The sequence below is a fragment of the Geotrypetes seraphini genome, chromosome 2 (assembly GCF_902459505.1).
Source record: "Geotrypetes seraphini chromosome 2, aGeoSer1.1, whole genome shotgun sequence".
Lineage (NCBI taxonomy): Eukaryota > Metazoa > Chordata > Amphibia > Gymnophiona > Dermophiidae > Geotrypetes > Geotrypetes seraphini.
The window spans coordinates 125,893,869-125,920,003 of record NC_047085.1 but is presented as its reverse complement, the minus strand read 5'-3'; the positions used below and the strand labels follow the sequence as shown (position 1 = coordinate 125,920,003).

At 42.1% G+C, this 26,135-nt stretch overlaps 1 protein-coding gene across 1 annotated transcript in view; it reads right to left on the bottom strand.

The window, feature by feature from the left end:
- Positions 1–26,135, bottom strand: part of LOC117355540 (ethanolaminephosphotransferase 1-like) — a 134,912-nt gene that overhangs the window by 83,548 nt on the left and 25,229 nt on the right. Inside the window, exons 4-5 of the mRNA XM_033934247.1 lie at positions 24,257–24,331; positions 21,412–21,680 (exon numbers count right to left, since the gene is read on the bottom strand). Of these exons, the coding sequence (XP_033790138.1) occupies positions 21,412–21,680; positions 24,257–24,331 (344 nt within the window). The remainder of the gene's footprint in view (positions 1–21,411; positions 21,681–24,256; positions 24,332–26,135) is intronic.

Genomic DNA, 26,135 nt, shown 5'->3' with positions numbered 1-26,135 from the left:
GGAAGGGAAACTAAAGGAGACAAAATGCCAGACCAGAGGGAAAGAAAGGTAGAGGAAGTGCCAGAGGGAGAGATAGGAGGGAGATGCCAGGGCATGGGGGGAGAGAAGGGAAGGAGATAGAGATGCCAGACCATGGGGTGGAGTGGGAAGGAAGGAAGGAAAGGAGAAGAGAGAGATGCAGAGCATAGGGAAGGAGGTGAAGCCAAAATGAATCATGTACAAAGTAGAGAAAGGGCACAGGATATACAGTTTATTGAAAGGACATAGAAAGAGGGAAGATGCCATATGGAACAGAGAGAGGGTGGACAGTGGATGCAAGGGGCAGAGAGAGGGTTGACAGTAGATGGAAGGGGGAGGGAGAGAGAGAGGGCACAAGCTGGGAGGAAGGGGCAAAGAGAGGGCAGATGTTGCATGGAAGGGAGAGAGGACAAACGCTGTATAGAAAGAAGAGAGCAAAAAGAAGTTGATTAAAGCAGAAACGACAAAAGGTAGAAAGATTTTTTTGTTGCTTTACTTAGAATCAAGTGGTATTGTAACTGTATTGATAAAATTTTATAAATAGGAAATGAAAATAAGGCAATTTTTGGGACTAAACCCTCTTTTCCTCAGGTCAGGACAGGATACCATAACAGTACTGTTCTGAAGAAAGATTTGGCCTCTGAAAGCTAATTGAAAAATGGATTAGTCCAATAAAATGGTATTTTCTTATTTCTCATTATTTGTTTTATATTTATTTATTAATTTGTAAAGTGGTGATTGTTATGTATCAGTTTTTTCAAATTTACATCTATTGTCTTTATATTTTGCACAGTATTAGAGGACATGTGTTACTGTTTTGTGGTGTTGCATTGTATGCAGAGTCTGGTTTCTTGGCGGTTCAGTTTAACTTTTGTCTACATATTTCTATTTTTAGTTTGTGATTATTCCATATTGGGCGAGGGTGTATCTCTATTCTGTACGTATGAAAAGAACATAGTTTTCAGTTGGCATTGACTGAAGGATCAATTGACTGTGTGGGATCTGGCTTGTTTAGTTTTACAATGTATGTGTTGGTGTTCTAGTGCTCACTGCAGTGTTTAAGATGCTGCCTTTTCCTAGTACACTCTTGTTGTGTGATATGTGGATAGTTACTAAAAATCATATTTTTCATATAGATGGGGGTGGGTGTCAAAAAATGATGGGCCCCGGGTATCACATAGGCTAGGTATGCTACTGCTCAGTGGTTAATGCAGCTGACAGGGGAACTGGATTTGACTCCCACTACAGCTCTTTGTGACTCTGGGCAAGTTACTTAACCCTCTTTAGGTACACTGTAAATACCTGTATATAATATGTAAACCACTTTGATTGTAACTACAGAAAGGTGGTATATCAAGTCCCATTCCCAAAAGAAAAAAAATGATAAGATGTATATTTTTCAAAATAAACACATTCCAATCATCAAAAAAGAATTAAATAAAAATAATTTGTTTATACCTTGGATATCTAGGCCACAAGAATTAAATAAAAATAATTTGTTTCTACCTTTAAAGTCTAGGCACTTTTCTAATTGGCCTAGACGTCCAAGGTAAAAACAAATTATTTTTATTTAATTCTTTTTAATGATTGGCATGTATCTGTTTTGAAAAATGTACATCTTATCAATTTTTTTTCTAATTGTTCCATTTTTTGTGTTGGTCTACTAAATTCCCCTGGAGTTCAGCAGGAAAAGGACAGCTATACCAAGTGGTCAGGTGGTGGCTTGAATATAAACCAAGACCCCTATTTTTGGGCCATTTTCTGACCCCAGAATCTCAGTTTATATTTGAGTACATGTGGTAACACGTACCTGAAGCCCCCAAATTCTATAACAGTGCATGTAATTTTGGGGAATGCTCCAGACCTGTCCATGCTCCTCTCCTAGCCATGCCCCATTTTGGATTGTATGCAAGAAGATTTGGATGTGGTTCTTTATAGAATCATGGGCACATCCAACTTAACAAGCAATTATCGGTGTTAAATGGCTCTAGCAGCCAATTATTGATTGTTAATGATTCATTAACTAATTTATTTGTGCATGGATCTCAGGATCACATTCAATGTTGGGCACCATTTATAGAATCCAGGGGATAATGTTCTCCATCCTTCACCTGGTGCATGTTACAAACAAAAGTTTTAAATCTCACTGCTCTCAGACCTTGCTTCCTACTGATTTTATGTTGTTTTACCTTCTGCTTTACTCTTTTATGAAGCACTTTTTGTTTGCTACCTCTCGCTTCATCCATCCGAATTCCTCATCTACTCTAATAAAACCTTCACCCGCACATGCGTTGTTGCAACGGTGTGATTCCTGCCGCCGTGAGGTGTGCCTTCGTGGCCGTATTCTACTTGCGGTGCATGTGGCGGCTTCAGGCGCGTGCAGCTATTTACATTACATTACATTACATTAGTGATTTCTATTCCGCTTGTGCCTTGCGGTTCTAAGCGGATTACAAGTTAGAAGACTGGACATTTCCAGTAGCATTGCAGTACATATAATCAAGAAGGTATCCAGTTACAATTATTAGTCTGGTCTTTTCCAGGAGAAATTGATAGCAGGTAGTAGATAGTGATAGGTTGTTTAGACGAATAGAGATAATACTGTCCGGGTGTTGCTGGTGGAGGTGATGGAGGTGGTCTTGAGAGCATTTTCTAGTACTTTTGTGAGGTTATGATGATGGGAAGTGTTTTTTGAAGAGATAAGAACATAAGAACATAAGAAGCGCCATCTCCGGATCAGACCTTCGGTCCATCAAGTCCGGCGATCCGCACACGCGGAGGCCCTGCTAGGTATACACCTGGCTTATTTTATAGCCAACCATATCTTTATATGCCTCTCTCAAGGAGATATGCATCTAGTTTGCTTTTGAAGCCTAGGACTGTCGATTCCGCAATAATCTCCCCTGGGAGAGTATTCCAGATGTCAACCACTCTCTGTGTGAAGCAGAACTTCCTGATATTAGTCCTGAACTTGCCCCCCCTTAGCTTCATTTCATGTCCTCTTGTCCGTGTCAAATTGGACAATGTAAATAGTTTTTTCTGCTCTATTTTGTCGATTCCTTTCAGTATTTTGAAGGTTTCAATCATATCCCCACGCAGTCTCCTTTTCTCAAGGGAGAACAATCCCAGTGTTTTAAGTCGATCCTCATATTCCAGTTTCTCCATACCCTTCACTAGTTTAGTTGCTCGTCTCTGCACCCTCTCCAGCAGTTTTATATCCTTCTTTAAGTAGGGAGACCAATGTTGGACGCAGTATTCCAAGTGGGGTCTGACCATTGCCCTATAAAGCGGCATTATAACTTTCTCCGATCTACTCGAGATTCCTTTCTTTATCATGCCCAACATTCTATTTGCCTTATTTGCCGCTGCCGCGCATTGTGCCGACGGCTTCAGGGTCCTATCTATCAGTACACCCAGATCCCTTTCTTGTTCACTTTTTCCCAGAGTTGCACCTGACATTCTGTACTCGTATTCCTTATTTTTAATGCCTAAATGCATTACCTTGCATTTCTCCACGTTGAACTTCATCTGCCATTTCTCCGCCCATTTTTCTAACCGACACAAATCGCTCTGGAGTTCCTCACTGTCCTCCTGCGATCTGATTGCCCGGCAGAGTTTTGTGTCATCTGCAAACTTGATGATCTCACTGGATGTTCCGTTTTCCAGGTCATTGATATAAATATTAAAAAGGATCGGCCCAAGTACCGAGCCTTGGGGTACACCACTAGTCACTTTCTCCCAGTCGGAGAACTTCCCATTTATGCCCACTCTCTGCTTCCTGTTTTCCAGCCATTTGCCTATCCATCTTTGTATATCTCCCTCTATGCCATGGCTTTGTAGTTTCCTAAGAAGTCTTTTGTGTGGAACTTTGTCAAATGCTTTCTGGAAGTCCAAGTATATTATGTCCACCGGCTTTCCACTATCAATTTGCTCGTTCACGGTCTCAAAGATGAGTTTTGATTTCTTTTCGGAATACTTTAATGTCTATTGATTTGGTCAGTAGATTGGTGATGGTAGTATCGATCTTTGCTGCACTATTTCAATAGTGCTGGCGGTTTGTCCCGTTAGCTGCGGTTTGTGTCCTGTTACCTGGCACCTAGAGGAACGGCAGGAGGGTGGCGGTTGCAGTGGTGATTTGTCTCCTGTTAGCTTAGAGGAACGGCAGGGGGGTGTCCAGCGGCAGCTACAAGGTAAAAATTACCATGCTGCTAAAAAAAAACACCTGCTACTGCCCAGGGAAGTAGAGGGGGAGAGCAAAAGGGGGCTGCTTCCGGGGTGGAGTGTGCTGGGGGGCAGACAGCAATCATGCTTTGCTCTGGGGTGGAAGACAGAAGGGGACCACAAAGAGACAGAGAAATACAGGTAGGCAGGGGGCCAGGGAGACAGACAGAGAGACAGACAGAAAGAAAGACAAACAGACAGGGGGCCAGAAAGAAAGACAGACAGCGGAAAGGAGAAAGGGAGAATGACAGACATACAGGGGGGCCAGAGAGACAGACAGAAAGAAAGACAGACAGACAAACAGCAGTCAAGGAGAGAGAAAGAAAAAAAAACCCAGACTGACAAACAGCGGCCAAGGAGTGAGAGAGAAAGAAATAATGACAGACAGGGGGCCAGAAAGAAAGAAAGACAGACATACAGACAGCAGCCAAGGAGAGAAAAAAAAAGAAAGAATGACAGACAGACAGGGGGCCAGAGTCACAGACAGATAGCAACCAAGGAGAGAGAGAGAAAGAAAGAAAGAAAAAAACAAAAACCAGACAGATAGACAGCAGCCAAGGAGACAGAGAGAAAGAAAGAAAAAACCAAAAACCAGACAGACAGACAGACAGACAGCAGCCAAGGAGAGAGAGAGAAAGAAAGAATGACAGACAGATGGGGGGCCAGAGAGACAGACAGAAAGAAAGACAGACAGACAGACAGACAGCGGCCAAGGTAAGTTTTCAGTTAATTTTTTTAACTGTTAAGTCTGCACATCTATTTTAGCACCCGTTAATCTAACGGGCTTAAACACTGGTAAGAACATAAAATACTAGGTCAGATCAATGGTCCGTCTAACCCAGTATCCCTGCTTCACTGTGGCTAATCCAGGTCCAATCCCAAATAGTAGCAGCACTCCATGATACCGATCCAGGACAAGCAGTGGCTTCCCCCATATCTGTCTCAATAGCAGACTTTAGACTTTTCCTCAAGGAACTTGTCCAAACCATTTTTAAAACCAGCTACAAAACTGCTTTTACCACATTCTCTGGCAACATGTTCCAGAGCTTAACTATTCCCTGAGTGAAAAAAAATTATTCCTCCTATTGGTTTTAAAAGTATCTCCCTGTAGCTTTATCGAGTATCCCTTTGTCTTTGTAATTTTTGATGGAGTAAAAAGTTGATCCACTTGTACCTGTTCTACACCACTCAGGATTTTCTAGGTTTCTGTCATATCTCCCCTCAGCCATCTCTTTTCCAAGCTGAACATCCCTAACCTCTTTAGTATCATGGATGTCTGTATTTTTATCTCTTCTGCCTCCCACGACTTATAAAATCCTTATTCAATAATCAGCCTCCGTTTCTCTTTTCAACCTTTAAATCTAAGCCTCAGTAAACAACCTGTACCTCTTATTTTCATCCGTGTCTCCATTCTTTCTCAACTCTCCCATATCGTTATTTATTAAAAAATTTTTATACTAGATATTACCTATACCAGTGATCTTCAACCGCCGGTCCGTGGACCAGAGCCAGTCAGCAGAAATTTTCTGCCGGTCCATAGGGCCGACACGTCCATCGGGCAGAAGACAGTGTTCTTCAGCCACTGGTTCATGGTGCGATCAACGCAGCGTCTTCTGGCGGGCTCACTGAGTGCTGTAGTGCACAAAGCTGTGGGAAAAGGCTCCTATGCGCGTCCTGCGCCTGAACCGGAAGCCTTCTCTCTGACGTTGCAATGTCAGAGGGAAGGCTGCCTGATGAGGCGCAGGACACGTGTGAGGAACCGCTGCCCACAGCTTTGTGCAATGCAGCACTTGGGGAGCCGGCCCAAAGATGCCTCGTTGATCGCACCTTGGACCGGCTCGAAGATAACACCGGGGGGCAGGCCAGAAGGCAAGGCATAGCATGGAGGGAGAGAGACAACAACGGTAGGGGGAATGCTTTTATTTTTTTTATTTAGTGATTGATTTACATCTGCTGTCTGTTCATGAAGAAATGCATTTGTTTGTAACTAGTAGTACTTTTAGTTTTTAGTCCTGCACTTGCATGGGGTTATCTGTTTTCAGATAGGAATGAATGAATGTTGAAAAGTATACAGTGTGCTTTGTGTATTTTAATTTTGTTGTTAACCATTATGTGTTGTTAATATGATTATATTGTGTGTGTGTGTGTGTGTGTGTATATATGAAAAATGAATGGAAAAAATGGTGTTACAATTAATACTATAATGGGGGCGGGGTCTGGGGTGGAAATTGGGTGGAGATGGGCATGACTTAGCCCAGTGTTCTTCAACTGCCGGTCCACAAAATAATTACAGTGGTACCTTGGTTTACGAGCATATTTTGTTCCAGAAGCATGCTCCTAATCCAAAGTACTCGTATATCAAAGCAAAGTGCCCCATAGAAAATAGTGGCAACATAGACGATTCGTTCCAGAACCCAAAAGGTGACCCAGGGGTCTGTACCTGTCGGGTGCCGGGTGCTGCAGCGCCGTCTCCTCTGTCCGTCATCCGCTGAAGAACCCCGCAGTGCCGCTTCATGGGGATGCTTCTAATGTCTGGAGAACCCCGTAGTGCCACTTCGGAGGGATGCCTTTTCCGTCCGCCGGCCAGCCTTCCACGTCGGGTGCCTTCTGCATGTTGGAGAGCCTCTATCTGAGCCTACACAGCCGAGTGCCGTCCCACCTGCACGTTGCATATGACATGTACAACGTTGATGATTGACATTGTTCGTGATCATACACAACGTGCAGGTGGGACGGCACTCGGTTGCGTAGGCTCAGATAGAGGCTCTCCAACATGCGGAAGGCATCCGACGTTGAAGGCTGGCCGGCGGACAGAAGAGGAATCCCTTGAATCAGCGCTTTCTGCAGCTGTAAGTGCTCGTTTATCAGGGCAGTGCTCGGTTTGCGAGACAAAAGTTTGATGAGTGTTTTGCTCGTCTTGCAAAAGTCTCGCAAACCACGTTACTCACAAACCGAGGTTCCACTGTATTTTATTTCCACTGGTCCATAGGTGTCAAAAGGTTGAAGAACACTGACATATACAGTTTCCATAGTAACAAGCATAAAATGTTAAACAAACATACATAGTTCAGTTCTTTAAAAAACAATGGTTGATAAACATCATAGATCTTCAATCTAGTTTGAATATAAAATTTCAACTCAAAAAAGCCTTCACAAACTGTTGATTTTTTAACATTTTCTTAAAATTCATTCTAGCAGCACACAAACGCAAAATCCTGGCAGGGTATTCCACAGCTTTACACCCAACATATTCGCACCAGCCTTGGGAGATTAACATATTACCTTCCAAACATAATTTCGTACTGTTTTCTGATCTCAGACTTCTCTTAGGCTGATAGATTTTTAAAAACTCTTGAAAAACAGCAGGAAAGACTTGGGACAAAGTTTGATGAATTATGGAAAGAATTTTGAATTGGACTCTTTGTTGTATTGGTAACCAGTGCAACTGCTTCAATACTGGTGTTATACGAGTCATTCTGGAAGTACCTGTGATCAATCTGGTTGTAGAATTAATCAACATCTGTAATGCCCTCATTTTCACTTTTGCAGCTCCCAAGTTTAATGAGTTACAATAATCTACTCTGCTCAAGATCAATGCTTGCACCATACTTCAAAAATCATAATTTGCCAACATAGGCTTCAATCTACACAACATCTTTAACTGCATATATCCCACCTGTATTGTTCTCAATATTTATCTTTCAATAATAATCTATCTTTTGGCTGTTTTCCAAACTTATTTATCTTTATGGATTGAATCTTTCTAGATGTTTGTTGTAATTTACAAGAATTTAAATAAAACAGAAATGTAAATAACTGTGTGCTACTCTTCTCCTCAAGAAATCTGCATTTCGTCCGCTTGTCCTTTCAAACTATCATTCCATTCCATTTCTTTCCTTTTGGTTCTATCACTCATTCAGCAATTGTTTCACACTTCCACTCAGGGTCAGATTAATTATCTTTCCCACTTTCATTATCGCCATCCCATATCTGAACAAACTGCTACTGCTTGACATCATTTCCTAGCAACAAATATCTGGACTATGTATCTCCTGCTGCTGAGAATCCTGTTAAAAATTATTCCACATAATGCGGAACGCTGCAAGAAAGCGCAAAAAAGCTGAGTCAGAAGACGTAAGGATTCAGTGTGAGCTGTGGCTTGACTTTACATCCATCTTCTAGAAAAAGTTAAATTATGAGGCTCATGTTTTAAGAGATTGCAGGAAAGAAGGCTTGCACTCTCATTCTATAACTTGGGTCATGGTTTGATATACCGCCGTTCTGTGGGTACAATCAAAACGGTTTACATATACTATAGGCAGGTACGTTTTTATCCCCAAGGCACCTAGGGCCAGATTCAATAATGGCACTCAAAAATTGGTGCCACTGATCCAGGCTGAGCGCTCTTTATAGAATAGCCCATAGCGCCATTTCCCATACACAAATTTGGTAGAAGGAAACCAGGTGTAATGTCTGGTGCCCAATAAGGGTACGCATCCATGGAATTCTATAACACTGCATATATTTTCAGAATGCTCTTGACCCACCCATGCCCTTCTCATGGCCACACACCCTTTTTAGCTCGTATGCCACGTGTTATACAAGGAATTGCAATCAGTGTTATATAATAGCGCATACTCAGATGTATGCATAAATCCTAACTGGTGACAACATTAATATTTGATTGTTAGCACTCAATTATTGCTGTTAATTGGCTCATTGACCAATTAAGTTGCATGCACATCTCAGGGGCAACCTTTCTAGAATCCAGGGGCAAGTGCATATATATGCCATAGAATAATAGCATTTGCGCACATCAGAGTTACCAATAATTGGCAGCTACACACACAACTACTAGATGCAATTTGGTAACATATGCGTCAGTCACTTTTTTGGGCAACTGCGAGGGGGGTGTACATTTGTTTGAGCATGGGCAGACCATGCATATGTCGCAACGCAAATCGCACAACCTATAGAATACAGTTTAAATGTTCATTGAATATACCTCTTAATTACCATAGCAATCCAAATCCAAGTGGTGTACAATAAAATCACAATCGGGATACAAAACTGCATTAAAAATAGGATAGGATAGGCAAATTGGCTGGAGAACAGAAAGCAGAGAGTGGGCCTAAATGGGAAGTTCTCCGACTGGTAGAAAGTGACTAGTGGTGTACCCCAGGGCTTGGTACTTGGGCTGATCCTATTTAATATTTGTATCAATGACCTCAAAGAAGGAACATCCAGTGAGATCATCAAGTTTGCAGACGACACAAAGCTATGCCGGGCAATCAGATCGCAGGAGGATAGCGAGGAACTCCAGAGCGACTTGTGTCAGTTAGAGAAATGGGCAGAGAAATGGCAGATGAAGTTCAATTTGGAGAAATGCAAAGTAATGCATTTAAACTAAACTAAGCCTTAGGTTTATATACCGCATCTTCTCCACTGAAGTGGAGCTCGACACGGTTTACAGAGTTTAAAAAATATGGGAAGAGAGAAGAGAAAGAGTTTACAAAGCATAAAAAGAGGGGATGTAATCAGGAGAAGAGATTATTATATGCTAGAGAAAAGCCAGGTTTTCAGTTGTTTTTGGAATAGTTGGAGGGAGTCCAGGTTCCGCAGCGGGACAGTGAGGTCGTTCCAGAGGCCGGTGATTTTGGAGAGGAAGGATCTACCCAGTTTACCTGCGTGGAGGATGCCGTGTAGAGAGGGGAAGGATAGTTTATGTCTGTGGGCAGATCTGGTGGTAGTTGGTGTCGGGGCGAGGAAGGATAGAGGGATTAGGGGCGGAAGGATGCCGTGAATGATCTTGAAAGCCAGGCAGGAGCATTTGAAATGAATTCTGGAAAGTACTGGGAGCCAGTGAAGATTGGTAAGTAGAGGGGAGACGTGGTCATATTTGCGTTTAGCAAAAATCAGCTTAGCCGCAGTGTTCTGGATAAGCTGGAGTCTACGAAGACTTTTTTTCGTTAGGCCTAAGTAGATGGCATTACAATAATCGAGTTTGGATAGGATGATGGATTGTACAAGGACGGTGAAATGCTTTTGGTGAAAAGAGGATCTAACTTTCCTCAGCATGTGGAGGCTGAAAAAACAAGATTTTGCCAGGGAATTCAGGTGATCGTTGAGGGAAAGGGAGGAGTCGATAGTGATGCCAAGGACCTTGCTTGAGAACTCAAGGTGTAGAGCAGGGCCTGTGGGTAGGGTGAAGAGGGAGGGCAGGTGAGCTAATTTTGGGCCGAGCCAGAGTAATTTTGTTTTTGATTCATTTAATTTCATCTGTACTGAGAGGGACCAGGCGTGAAGTCTCATTATGCATGATGTGATGTTCTCTTGGAGGTTTGTAAGGTTTGGATCTGTTTCGAGGAGGATGAGGATATCGTCTGCATATGTGTAAATTGTTTCAAGGGGGGATAGTTTAAGGAGCTCCAGGGAGGTCATATATATGTTGAAGAGAATAGGGGATAGGGGAGAGCCCTGTGGAACACCACAGGATGGTGTCCATGAAACGGATTTGGAGCCGTTTGTGTTGACAATGTAGGAACGATCGCGAAGGAAGTTTGAGAACAACTTTAGGACAGAAGAGTCTATCCCAATCTCGGAAAGTTGGTAGATTAGTATGTCGTGATGCATGACGTCGAAAGCCACGGAGAGATCAAACTATAGGAGAACAGCAAATTTGTTTCGGGCGTGTAGTTGTTGCACCTTTGAGATTAGGGAAACTAGGAGGGACTCGGTGCTGAAATTGGGCCTAAATCCGTATTGGTAGTGTTGGAGAATGGAGAATCTCTCTAGGTAAGAGGAGAGCTGAGTGGCGACTATGGTCTCTAGAAGTTTTGTTAAAAGAGGGATGTTTGCTATGGGGCGATAGTTCGATGGTGAGGAAGGGTCAAGATCGGGTTTTTTCAGAAGAGGGGATAAGGCAATGTGTCCCATTTCGGTGGAGAACAGGCCCAATAGTAAGACTTTGTTTATGAGGTTAGTAAGGGAAGAGATGGCCTGTGTAGGGATTTTTTCGTAAAGGTAGGATTTAGGCAGTAAGAATAAGGAATACAAGTATAGAATGTCAGGTGCAACTCTGGGTAAGAGCGAACAAGAAAAGGACCTGGGTGTACTGATAGATAGGACCCTGAAACCGTCAGCACAATGTGTGGCGGCGGCAAAGAAAGCAAATAGAATGTTGGGCATGATAAAGAAGGGAATCATGAGTAGATCGGAGAGGGTCATAATGCCGCTTTATAGAGCAATGGTCAGACCCCACTTGGCATACTGCGTCCAACATTGGTCTCCCAACCTAAAGAAGGATATAAAACTGCTGGAGAGGGTGCAGAGACGAGCAATAAAGCTAGTAAAGGGTATGGAGAAACTGGAATACAAGAATCGACTGAAGAGACTGGGATTGTTCTCCCTTGAGAAAAGGAGACTACGAGGGGATATGATTGAGACCTTCAAAATATTGAAAGGAATCGACAAAATAGAGCAGAAAAAATTATTTACATTGTCCAACTTGACACGGACAAGAGGATATGGAATGAAGCTAAGGGGGGACAGGTTCAGGACAAATATCAGGAAATTCTGCTTCACACAGAGAGTGGTTGACACCTGGAATGCCCTCCCAGAGGAGGTTATTGCGGAATCAACCATCCTAGGATTCAAAAGCAAACTAGATGCACATCTCCTTACTCATAATAAATAAAGGTAAACATACAAACACACATCAACTGTTTCAGAAACACCTCTTAACACTAGACGCCAGGGAGAGTCACCAAAAAAGCCTGCTTAAAATAGTGAGCCTTCAGACCTCTGTTAAACATATTAGGGATTGTTCTCCTTGCAACTCCATGGGGAGGGCATTCCATAAAATTGGAGAAAGATAAAGAACGCCCTCCTGTTCCATGTCACTTCCAACCATGCACAGTTAACTAGAGGCACTTGAAGACAAAAACTAGACATAGATCGCAATGTTTGTGTTGGAGTGTAAGGTGTTATGAGTGCCCATAGAGTGGCAGGAATGCCAGTATAGATCAGCTTATGAACCATCATCAGTATTTTAAACCATACATGGTAGAACACCATAAGCCAATGACAAGCCACGCATGATGGAGTAACATGCTCATACTTACTAATACCTCCCAACATCTGTATTGCAGTGTTTTGTAATGTCTGCAACTTATGCAACTCTGCTTTGGTAATGCCCGGCAAATTTGCATTAGGAAAGGACATGTCTGGAACATTTATCACATTAAAAAATAACCAATATCCCATTCAATCTATAGTTAAAATCTTGGGGGTTACTTTAGATCAGAATCTTAAGGGTTTCAATATGTTATGGAAACTCCGAACACTTAGAAATTATTTTGATTTAACAGCTTTTAAAATTCTGGTCCAGTCCTTGGTGCTTAGTCATTTGGACTATTGTAACATCATTTGCTTGGCAAGTACTAAGAAAAATCTTATTAAGTTACAAACAATGCAAAATACTGCACTCAGGCTCATCTACGGATTGAGGAAATATGACCACATTAGACAATATTATCGTGAATTGCATTGGTTGCCTGTGGAGGCACGAATTCTCTTTAAATTGGAATGTCTATTATAAGATACAAATGGAACTGGTTCCTTCTTACTTGATAGATCTATTTTGTTACTCATCTGTGCATTATTCGCATAGTACTAAAGCTTTATTTGTCTTTCCACCAGTCAAAGACTTTAGGTACAAAAGATACCACGATAAAACTCTCTCTTTTTAGATTGCATCATGGGATAAAGAGTTTAAGTGGCTCTTATCGATATCTATTTCTTATCTTCATTATAGAAAACAACTCAAGACTTTTTTGTTTTCAAAGTTTTTCAGCTCTTAATATTAATTAATTCATCTGTCATCCTGAATCATGTATTGTAACTAGTCTTTTGTAAACCACATTGAACTTTATGGCAACTGTGGTCTAGAAATAAATTCTTATGTTATGTTATGTTATAATCCAGCTGAATCACAGTGAATAGAAAAGTGTCAGGATTTCTGATCAATCAGTTCCTTCACCACATTCAACTTTCAAAAGAGTTGTATAGCCCCAATGAACCACATTTACATGAGTCAAGAAAGTCAGTCTCTCATCATCAGTTGCTTAAGTGCGACTTATGGAGCACTTAGACACACCAACTTATGCCAGTCGTTAAGCTGTTATAAGTGGGCATGCCTATTTTCAGCACACCAATGCAGCTTAAAAAAAAAAAGTCATTCAGTGACTATGTCCCTAGTATTTCCATTTCAAAACTGTTGGCAGGTATTCAAAGGCCCTTAAAGCAACAGCTTTAAAAAGAAAGAGGCACAAAAGAAAGGAGAATAAAGCTGGCCCAGAAAGTAAAAAGCATTTAGCCATGGAATGAGTGATTCAGCACAGCGCTTAGAATTGTTCTGGTTAGTAATATATCGAGGCAGGATACACAGAAACATCTGGTTCTTTCAAGGAGAAGCAATACGTGCTTTGATAGAGCAGAGATTCTCAACCATGTTAAAAAGAAATGTAGAAACCCCATATTTAATTGCATGTTACCCTGGTCCAATAAATATTGATTAAAACTGAGCTGGAAGTGCAAAAGAACAAGCAGAAATTGTCAGTGCCCTCCTGCCTCCCTTCTCTGTACCCCCCAAAAACGTAACAGCTCCCCCAATGTACTTGAAGCAGCCAGTTCGGTAAAAAGCTATGGTGGAGGAAAAAAAAGGGGAGCAGTAGGCAAATTAATGGCAGAATCTACTAAAGCAAACTGTCCTATCAAAGAGTGCATATGTCCTCTGCTAACTCCCGGATAGTCAACTTTGCTGCTTCAAACCCCAAAATGTCACAGAAAAATCTATTTCAGAATAATGCATTGCAGGAGCCTTTGTACACAATACAAGCATTGAGCTTCCTTTTTTTTGTTTTACTACATCCAGAATTAAGGATATGCTGCCACCTTCAGGCAGAACTTTATAAGAACATTACAGTAGTTCCCAAAATTTCACTCAATGTCATGTGCGTTTTCTAACATACTCATTTTTCATGGTTAATAATAATAATAATGGCACATTGGGTCTAATATTTTTTTTGTAAAAAAACTGAGTTCTTAAATTTATGCTCATACATTAGGCTCCAAAATTTGTTCCCAGTTTTCAGCCATACTTATGCTTTCAGCTGAAAATTCATCTTACTTTAGGAAATTAAAAATTACTGAATAGATTAAAATCAATCAGAATAGTGATCAGGTCCTGCAGTGGTTTCAAACATACTTCTTCGTTTGTTCATCGAGGGTTATCTTTAACAACTCAATTTCTAATCCTATTCCAACAAATTACGGTATCCCACAGGGCTCAATATTATCACCTTTATTATTTAACATATTTATGACCCCTCTACTAACACTAAGCCAATCTATAGGGTTCACTGCGTTCGCTTGTGCAGACAATGTACAACTTTTGTATCCTTTAGACTCAAACTCTTCAGAAGAAATAGCAACTATAAATGAGAAATTATCTAAGCAATTCATAATTTTTTTTAAATAAATAAATAAAATCACCAATTGGCTAAATGAAAATAAACTAGCACTAAACATCACTAAAACTGAAACATGTTCCTTCCCTGGAAAGAAGGAATAACGCAAAATTCACCAATCATCATTAACAAAACTTCCATTCAAGAAGTCCCCAAGATTAAAATATTAGGGGTCATATTAGATCAAAGACTCAACTATCATACTCAAATTAGTGCAGTGGTTAGGAATTGTCTTCATAGACTGCACATGATTAGATCTTTAGCCTCTTTTCTTGACACAGCTTTGTTGAACACATTAATACATTCTTTGATAATATCTAAACTGGATTACTGCAACTTTTTATATAAAGGAACTACTCTAAAAGAATTACGACATTTACAAAAAAATCCAAAACACCGCGATCATCACTAATAAGAAAAAATATGATCATGTAACACCTCTCCTCCAGAAAGCTCATTGGCTACCTATAATACATAGAATCACCTACAAGATAACACTGTTAACATACAAAATGTTAACAGATAAAGCACCAATATTCTTAGAAAGATACCTAACACCTTATACTCCCATAAGAACTTTAAGATTGGAGGGCAAAAATCTTCTTTCTAATTCGACTTTGAGAATAATCTATACAAGACGTGACGCTATTTTTTCGGTCACAGCTCCACAAATATGGAACTCTTTACCAGGTTACATTAGGGAAGAAAGGATCCTTAACAAATTTAAGGGAGCATTAAAGCACTGGCTATATCTAGGCGCATTCAAAACTTGAATTTCTTATGAGGCTATCTTAATCTTAATTTTACCCCCTCTTCTATGAAACCGCACTAGCAGTTTTTAGAACAGGGAGCCACACTGAATGGTCTGTGCTGCTCCCATCGCTCAAAGGAACTCCATGAGCGTCAGGAGCAGCATAGGCAATTCAGTGCAGCTTTCTGCGCTAAAAACCGCTAGTGTGGTTTTGTAGAAGAGGGGGTTAGTGAACAAATTACACCCTTCCTCTTGTTTTTCCCGTTTTTGTCTCTCTTTTCTTTAATTTAAATTGTAGTTCCACCCTTTTCCCTTCTGTACTTGTTTGTTTTGGCATGTCTTTAATGTAGTAAATGTAGTCCATCTCCCCTAATTTTTAACTGTACATCGCTTTGAAATTTGAATCTGTGATTTAATCAAACTTTTAATTAAACTTGAAATTTAGGTCCACCATTCATTTGCTTAGACTTATGAGCCTAGTACTGAAAATTAATGCTAAGCTCATAACCTTATTTCCCAGCGCAAAATCCACACCTGTTGTCGCCCACTTTTGGATTCTACCACCTCCACTGGAAGGCCGATCCAAGCATTCACCACCCTTTCCATGAAAAAAGTATTTTCTGAGATTACTTCCGAATCCATCCTCTTTTATCTTGATCCTATGCCCCCTTAATCCAGAGTTTCCTGCCCATCAGGACCCATCTTTTCCACAAAAGCATCCCCCTGCTCAGTGGGCCCTGAACATAAGAACATAAGCATAGCCTCCGCTGGGTCAGACCTGAGGTCCATCGTGCCCAGCAGTCCGCACATGCGGCGGCCCAACAGGTCCAGGACCTGTGCAGTAATCCTCTATCTATACCCCTCTATCCCCTTTTCCAGCAGGAAATTGTCCAATCCTTTCTTGAATCCCAGTACCGTACGCTGCCCTATTACACCCTTTGGAAGCGCATTCCAGGTGTCCACCACACGTTGGGTATAGAAGAACTTCCTAGCATTCGTTTTGAATCTGTCCCCTTTCAACTTTTCCAAATGCCCTCTTGTTCTTTTATTTTTTTAAAGTTTAAAGAATCTGTCCCTCTCCACTCTCTCTATGCCTTTCATGATCTTGTAAGTCTCTATCATATCCCCTCTAAGTCTCCTCTTCTCCAGGGAAAAGAGTCCCTGTTTCTCCAATCTCTCAGCATATGAAAGGTTTTCCATACCTTTTATCAGACGTGTCGCTCTCCTCTGAACCCTCTCGAGTAACACCATATCTTTCTTAAGGTACAGCGACCAATATTGGACTCCAGATGCGGACGCACCCATCACCCGATACAATGGCAGGATAACTTCTTTCGTTCTGGTAGTAATACCCTTCTTGATTATACTTAGCATTCTATTTGCTCTCTTAGCGGCTGCTGCGCACTGTGCCGTCGGTTTCATTGCCATGTCCACCATTACCCCCAAGTCCCTTTCTTGGGTACTCTCCTTCAATAACATCCCTCCCATTGTATAGCTGTACCTCGGGTTTCTGCTTCCCACATGTAGTACTTTACATTTCTCAACGTTGAACTTCATCTGCCATCTCGTCGCCCATTCCCCTAGATTGTTCAAGTCTCTTTGCAATTCTTCGCAGTCCTCTTTAGTCCGAGCTCCACTAAATAGTTTGGTGTCGTCCTTGAATTTTATTATCTCACACTTCATCCCTGTTTCTAGACCATTTATAAATATATTAAATAGCAGCGTCCCGAGCACCGAGCCCTGCGGGACATCACTCGTGACCCTCCTCCAGTCCAAGTAGTGGCCCTTCACTCCTACCCTCTGTTTTCTACCCGCCAACCAGTTTCTGATCCATCTATGTACGTCTCCTTCCACCCCATGGTTCTTCACCACTCCCTTCCTGTCTCCGTCGTCCAGCGGTCCCACCACCTCCCTAACTGGCTGCTTCCCTCTAACATATCTAAAGAACGGTTTGAAATTTCGAGCGTCCCTGGCTAGCCTCTCTTCATACTCTCTTTTGGCTTTTTGAACCACAAGGTGACATTCTTTTTGATACTTCCTGTGCTTTTTCCAGTTCCCCTCAGTTTTGTCCTTTTTCCATTTCCTGAATGAATTTTTCTTATTGTCTATCGCTTCCTTCACTATTTTAGTTATCCACGCCGGGTCTTTTGTTCGACTCTTTTTGCACCCCTTTCTGAATCTGGGGATATACAAATTTTGCGCCTCGCTCACTGTGTCCTTGAAAAAAGATCAGGCATGTTCTACCGTTTGGCATTTTCTGGACGTTTTCCTAAGTTTCTTCCTTACCATTTCCCTCATTGCTTCGTAGTTTCCTTTCCTGAAGTTGAAAGTTGTCACTATGGTTCTCTTTCCTTTCGATATTCCTACTTCAACCTTGAACTTGATCATATTATGATTGCTGTTTCCCAACTGTCCCACTACTTCCACTTCCTTTGCAGGTCCCCTTAACCCATTTAGGATTAGATCCAGAGTGGCATTTCATCTCGTCGGTTCTCTAACAAGCTGCTCCATGAAGCAATCTTGTGTAGCCTCCAGGAATTCTGTCTCCCTAGCGCATTTTGAGCTTACAAAACTCCAGTCTATCCCGGGATAGTTGAAGTCTCCCATAATAACTGTGTTACTGCTTTTGCATTCGCGCTTCACCTCGGCTTCCATTTCTTCATCGATATCTCCGGTTTGCCCGGATGGACGATAGTATAGGCCCATCTTTATTTCAGGCCCTTTCCTTCCCGGTATTTTAACCCATTGCGATTCCAGCTTGTTGGTCATCTCTGTTGTGTCCATTCTTGTCGATTGTATGTTTTCTTTTATGTATAGGGCTATTCCACCTCCTTTCTGTTCTGATCTGTCCTGGCGATAGAGCTTGTACCCTGGCAGTGCTGTATCCCATTTGTTTTCTTCATTCCACCATGTTTCAGAGACTCCAATGATGTCTATGTCTTCTGCATTGGCCATGGCTTCCAATTCCCCCATTTTGTTTCTTAGGCTCCTTGCATTAGTATATATGCAATTTAGATCCTGGTATTTTCTTGTCTTCATTTCCTTTCCCTGTGCTTCGGTCTTTAGTTTATTCTCTTGTGCTACAATCCTTCTAACCTCCTCTTCTGTGTTAGTCAACACCTGTAATTTGTCCGTTGTTTCTTCCCAGCCTTTTTTCCCTTTAGTATCTTCACGGGATACCTTCTTCTGAATTGTCAACGCTTGGTCAACTGTCGGCTTTCCCCTTCTTATTAGTTTAAAGCCTGTTCTATTCTTCTCCTGACGTTGTTTGCTAGAAGTCTAGTTCCCGCCGCGCTCAGATGCAGTCCATCTCTCCTGTAGAGCTTGCTCTTGCCCCAGAATGTTGTCCAGTTCCTCACGAAGTGGAACCCTTCTTCCTCACACCATCTCATCATCCACGCATTTATTGATTGTAGTTCCTCCTGCCTTTTCACATCTGCCCTCGGTACCGGTAGGATCTCTGAGAACGCTATCTTCTGAGTCCTCATCTTCAGCTTCCTTCCCAGAATCTTGAACTGTTCTATCAGCGTGCTTTTTCTGTAGTCTCTTCTGCTGACATCATTCGTGGATCAATATTGTGGTCTCTTCCGTCTCTGCTCCTTCCAGGATCTTTACAATTTTCTCCATGATGTCCTTGGTTCTTGCTCCTGGGAGGCAGGTCACCAGTCGATCCTCTCTTCCTCCTGCTATGTGGCTGTCCACATGCCTCAGGATCGCTGACTTTCCCTTCTTTAATTTTTGCTTCAGTCTCAGGTCAATGTCCTTGGAGTGCTTTGCTGCTTCTTCTTCTATGTCTTCGATGTGCTTCACTGTTTCTTCTTCTGGGCATTGACCAGCCATTTTCTCTTCCTCGTGCAGTGTTCCTCTGTGGGCGTCTTCTTTGAGGTCATCTGCTTCTTGTTCTCCCTTCTTTGCTGGTGTTGGTGTAACTTCATCTTTCATCTGAAGTTCGTTCTCTTCCACCCTCCTCCTGTAGGCTTCTTCAATAAATTTCTCAAGTTCCCTGACCACCTCCTCAATGTGTCTCTTATTCATGAAGTCTTCAGCTGTCCTGACTGGGTCCTCTGTAGTGTAGAGCCCTTCTAGCTCCTGTATCTTGTCCTCTAGTCGCTTTACTTCCTTCTTCAAGCTTTTCAGTTCCTAACAATGACCGCATACATATGACTGTCTCCCCAAGGGGAGGTAGTCATACATATGACAGTCTGTGCAGAACACTGGAAAGCTCATCTTCTGGTTTCCCTCTGCTTCCATTGTCATTCCTACTTTAAGATAACAGTTAATAGTTCACGTGTAACCTGCTGATATTACACATGTTAGTGCCCTCTATGTCTGCTTTGTGTCCTCTCTCACTCCCTGCCTGCTGCTGGTGTCCTCTCTCTCTCTCTCTCTCTCTCTCTCTGCCTGCTGCTGGTGTCCTCTCTCTCTCTCTCTCTCTCTCTGCCTGTTGCTGGTGTCCTCTCTCTCTCTCTGCCTGTTGTTGGTGTCCTCTCTGCCTTTTGCTTGTGTGTGCTGTCTTGGCTTTACCTTACCTTACCTGTGTATGTGTGCCCCTTATGTGCCTGTTTCCCCCTTACCTTCTGTGCCTGCCGCTTCCTTGCCTTGCTGACTTTTGCATGTGTGTGCTGTCTTTGTTATACCTTATCTTCCTTGTGTGTTCCTTCTGTGCCTGTCTCCCCTTTACCGTCTGTGCCTGCCGCTTCCTTACCTTGCTGGCTTTCCCTGGTGTCCTTGGTTGTGGTGACTTTGTCCCTTCTTGAGGCCCTTCGCAAAGGCGCTCTTGCTAAGTCGAGCGCCTTCGCCGTGCGCTGAACAGTTGAGCGCCGTTGGCCCCTCCCCTTTTAAAGGGGAGCTACTCTGGATGATGTCAGAGGTAGGTGGAGCTAACTTTCGCCGCTGCCCCAGTTGATCCTGCCTCCTGCGCTCCTGCTTTCCCCTCCGGTTGTGTTTCTCTGCTCCTCCGCTTGCCTCCTGTCGCTTCTCTCCTCCTCTCTGCCTTCTACAGAGCCAAACGGCTGAGCGCCGTTGGCTCCTCCCCTTTTAAGGGGGAGCTACTCTGGATGATGTCGGGGGTGGGCGGAGCTAACTCTCGCCGCTGCCCCAGTCGATCCTGCCTCCTGCGCTCCTGCTTTCCCCTCCGGTTGTGTTTCTCTGCTCCTCCGCTCGCCTCCTGTCACTTCTCTCCCAATGCACTGTGCTTCTCTTGCATTATACATTCATTATGGTTATATGCATGTTTATAAGTTTACATTCAGAAAAGTTTTTCTGTTTTATTTATGAGTCTGATTTATTTTATAGAAGTAACATGCATTTGTCGTGTTTTAGGCCTTTATATTGTGACAGGGAAAAGCACGCAGTCAGCAAATTGCCTAAGGTGCAGGCTGTGCCAAGCCCTGTCACTAAAGAGAAGCACAGTAAGAATGTCACTCAGGTTAAACATGAGGCTTCAAAAGTCAGAGATGTCCCTGTAACCAAAGCTTTTGTGCATGGTGACTGCCCAAATCAAGGTCCGTTAAGATGCTTGTGCTGTCCTTTAGAAATCTACCTAGAGAAAAAAACTACCCACACCTCTTTTTATATAGATACTTTCCCCTTCAAAATACGTATAGTTTTGAAAACACAAAATGTATGTAATTGCCTTCCCAATTTAGCCTAATCTCTGGGTCTACCTATTTTTTTATGCACATAAGGTTACCCATATTATTTGAACTTTGCATGAAATTTAACCCACTGAAAGGGTGGGTAAGTTTCAGACAACTAAGTTGCTTCAGCAAACGGTCATTTACCCAGCTACACCGCTTTTGAAAATTGCTTTCAGACTGTCCACTGACCTTTTACTTCAAGATATCAATCAACCATGTCTTTATTTTAAAATGAAGAAACAGAAGTACTTACCACTTGGCTTATATCATATCCCCAGGGAAGGAAAAGTACACCAGTATTATATTTCTCCCAGTGCGAAAGCATGAAGCTAAGGAGAACGACACAGGAAACTGAATACATCCTGGGTGCAGAGATCCCTGTCTGTCCTGGAACACATCCAAAAACAGAGAACAGGGAGAAAGTGAAGATGGAAGCAGCCCAGCTATCCAGGCCATGATCAAACAGCTCTCCCAAAGGGCTACTGGACTGAGTTCTTCTGGCATGCTTTCCATCGATAGAGTCTAGAACAGAAAACAAATAATTAAAAATAAATCTTCACAATATGAACAAAAGATTCTGGCCCAAGAATTTTGGTGTTGTAAAGTTGCTTGAAAGAAAACAGTACTTGTCAAGGGGCAAGGGCAACTTGGGAACCTGAAACAGATAAAGAACTGTTGTAATCACTGACCCCCACCCCTTTATTTCTTTTCTCTCCTATATAAAAGTTATCTGTTTTCTCAGATCGGATTGTGCTCTTTTTCCCTGTTTTATCCTTGTGATACAGACCACAGATCCTCTACCCTGCGGCCATGTCAGCCACTTTTACAATTCCCTTCTATTTTATTGTCTCCTCCTTCTTTATCCTTTCTCGGCTCTCTCTCTCTCCTCTTATACCTTTTTCCACTTTGCTCTTCCTCTTTGCTTACCCCCATTTACTCCTCCCATCTCTCTGTTTTCTCTCTGCCAGTGGCAACAGTAGAAAATACAGACAAAAGGCATTCAAAGACAAGACTTCATCACTGAAACAGGACAAGCCCAAGGGTTTCTGATGCCATAAACAAACCTTTAACTATGTGTCTCCCTTAGAGATGGCTTAAGTCTTCCTCCTTCCATCCCTCCATGACCAGCATTTTCTCTCGTATTTCCTTTGCCAGGCCTGCCTCCTTCCCTTGTCATTGTTGCCACATTTCTGTGGCCTCATTACTAGGGTTACCAGACATCCGGGGAAACCCGGACATGACCTCCTTATAGAGGACTGTCCGGGGTCCCGGACGGACTTTCCATAACTTGGTAGTTTGTCCAGGTTTTGGAAAGCCCTGACAAACTCCAGCCGCATCTGTAGGGCATCTGAGCATACAGGAACTTTGAAGCGATTTGCTCAAGCAGAAGCCTATTCCCCCGACGAAGCTTAAGATAGTGAAACAGGGGCCCTGTCTGGAGTTTGCTGAAGGGGGATCCGTTAATAAGCATAAATTTGATTTGAATCATCTGGACTCTTGTGTGAACACCTTTTTGCTGCACCCTGCCCACATAACCTGTGGAAGAAATTCCTGCTGCTAATAAGTTTTTGTTTCTTTCTTTGTTTTCAGTTTTTGGATGGACATATGTTACATAGCTATTAGAGTGAATATGCTATTTATATGCTAAATAATTTTACTCAAGTAAGGAATGACTACATAGAATGGAGTTTTTCTAGACCGAGGATGTGTCTGCACCTTCAAATTTCTTTTTGAAGTTGTCTTGTCTGGAGGATTAAATCTTTTAGTAAATCCACTGTGACACTGAGGTCTTTTCTCCATTTTTAAATATTAAACCTGTGGCACTTCTTTCCCATTGTTATGTGGTACCTGAATGCATGTTATTGTTGAAGTTTAAGGGGCATTCTTTTTGATTGTTTTTTTCAATTTTAGTTACCTCTAGAAACATATTTCATATTATGTAAAAAAAAGTTTATAATGAAAGAAATAGCTAAGAAAGCCTCTATCTGACTTGAATACTAAAGTGCCTTTTTACTAACGAGTGATAAAGTTGTGCATTTCTGGTCACCAATTACCAAAATACCAAAACAGATATAGCAAAATTAAAAATGTGAGGAAAGAATGGCAAAAATTATTAAGGTGATGATATTCCTCTCATATAAGGAAAGGCTAAAGAGGTTAGGCCTGAGGAAGAGACAGCTAAGGACAGATATAAAGGTCTGCAAAATCCCAAGTGAATTGGTAAATGCAAATCAATTTGTTTACCCTTTCAAAAAGTGCAAAGGCTAGCAGACATGCAATGAAGTTGCATTTAAAACAAATAGGAGCAAATATATATATTTTTTCACATAGTACATGTAGTTAGGTTCTGGAACACTGCAGTATTCTCTAAGGTGCTCCACTGCTCTGCTGGGATGTGGGCGAGGCCAGTCTGCTAAGAATATCTGGCCCCTCTAACATCCCAATGGCTGTGCATTTTTCATTTGGATGTTATTTTTTTCAAAAATGGTTCAAAAAGATAGACACACTGAGGACAAACACATCTAGGAAATGGCCATTTTCATAACAAAAAGAAATACATTTTTCTGGTTTGAAATTGGCCATTTTCTGTACAGTACCAGACTTTTGGATGTTTCTCCCAAAATGTCCAAAATTGGATTTATGTTACATTACATGACTTTTATTCCGCTTTAATCTCACAGTTCCAGGCGGATTACAAAAGAGGTAAACTGGACATTTCCTGGAGAATTACAGGATCAGGTGCTAAGCATATTGAAAATGCCCCTCTACCATGAAAATACAGAATTAATTTTGTCCACTGAACACAATAGTAATTAAGAGTGTGGCGCAGTGGTTAAAGCTACAGCCTCAGTACTCTAGAGTTGTGGGTTCAAATCCACGCTGCTCCTTGTGACCCTGGGCAAGACATTTAATCCCCCCATTTTCCCAGGTACATTAGATAGATTGTGAGCCCACTGGGACAGACAGGGGAAAATGCTTGAGTACCTGAATAAACCCATGTAAATCATTCTGAGCTCTCCTGGGAGAACGGTATAGAAAATGGAATAAATAAATGTTTATGAACTAATTATGAAAATTTACTTTTTGTAATACTCAACCTAAAGTATAAGCACAAAAGGTAGTGAATGCGCCAAACAACCAAACCCACGTTGGAATATGTTCATGACCAGGGCCTACAAAAAAAAAAAGAGAAGAGATGATTAAAAATAATAATAATATGACTTCTGCTCTACATAGATACATATTTCTATCTGAAATTTCTAACTTTATAGCCCAGCATGATATGGCAATTCACTCTATTTTATTCAGCCCATGCTCTTAATGAAAGAACACCCAGTGAGAGTGGTCTTTATTGCAAAGCCCACGAGCCAATGGCAGCCCTCCAAAACCTCTATGGTGGCCTGCAGATCTGTGCAGAATGTCATCCCCTCCCCTCGGGATCTGGTATTTTTTCCAGTGCTGCAGTCCTGCACTCTTCGGGCCATGGGCAGCATGAATGAAGTAAACACGTTGCCTTTGGCAGCTCCAGAAGTTCTCCCTATACTACAGCTTCCTGTCAAGAATGCAGTTCTGCAGCGCTGGGGGAAAAAAGTGTCAGATCCCGATGGGGGAGGGGGAGGGAAACAAGAAGAAAATAATAGACCACTGTGGAAAGAAAGATGGAGAGGAAAGGGGAAGGACAGAGAGAGGGAGGAGATGGCGCACATGGATGGAGAGGAGAGGAAAGGTTTGGGGGCATGGCCATGGGACTGGATTTTACAAAGGTAAAATCTGGTAACCCTAGTTTAGAGCAGTGTTTTCCAAACCTTTACTAACCAATCTGGTCTTAGGCACCAGCTCTGAGGGTGCTAGAGCACCCCCAATATTCTTTCCAGCACTGCCCAGATACCAGAGCTGAAATCTTCCCCTTAGAGCTTCAAGGGAAAGAAGGAAGTAAGGCTATGTCTCTGAAGCTATTGCTGCCGCCTCCTCCTGCAACCTATGGATCAGATATTCCTCAGTCAATAAGCTGAAAAGGAAGCAGGACCAGTAGCTTAGGAGACACCATTGGTCAGATACTCCATAGCCAGCCAACAGGCCGCAGAGTAAAACAGGATGGAAAGTTGGTGTCTCTTAAGCTACTGGTCCTGCCTCCCCCTGCAGCTATTGGCTGGCTAAGGAATGGCTGAATAATGGGCTCATAGCAAGGAGCACAGGAGTCGCAGTGTAGTTCAGACAGGTTTCCATTAGAATGTAAGCTCTTTTGAGCAGGGACTGTTTCTTCTGTATTTTGATGTACAGTGCTATGTATGTCTAGTAGCGCTATAGAAATGATTAATAGTAATAGTAGTAGAAATGCTGAGGGAAATTGATAGAGAAGCAGAGAAAGGAAAGTCTAGCACAAGTATTGATAGGTTATGAAAGGAAAAAAGGCTGAGGGAAGAGATATGAAATGTAAAAGTGAATATAAGCTGGGGAGGGGGAGCATGGGCTAAATTAAAAGCACTTACAGAGGAGAGGCCCACAACTATTACTGTAGGGGAGCAGAGAGATTAAGGGCTCCTTTTACTAAGCTGCGGTAGTGTTTTTAGCACGCGCTGCAGATTAGCACGTGCTAACCCCCACGCTATGCGGAAAAACTAATGCTAGGTCTATGGAGGCATTAGCGTCTAGCATGGGCGGCATTGAGCGCGTGTTAAAACCGCTAGCTCAGTTTAGTAAAAGGAGCCCTAAGGCAGCACCAGGAATTGGTGAGGCTACTGAGTGAAAGAATCTAGGCCTGCTTTGGAGTTTGTCTGTGTGTGGAAGGAATGAATATTTTTTTAAATAATATTTCCTATAAATGTTTCCTTTCATGAGAAATGCTGCAAATTAAATTTGCTTATGGGCTGTTGAGCTGAGTTTGTGTGAGTTTTGGGTCAAGAACTTATCTGATACCTGATGGTTCTCATGATTTATTAAGATTTCTAAATTAAATTTGGAGTTATATTTCAAAGG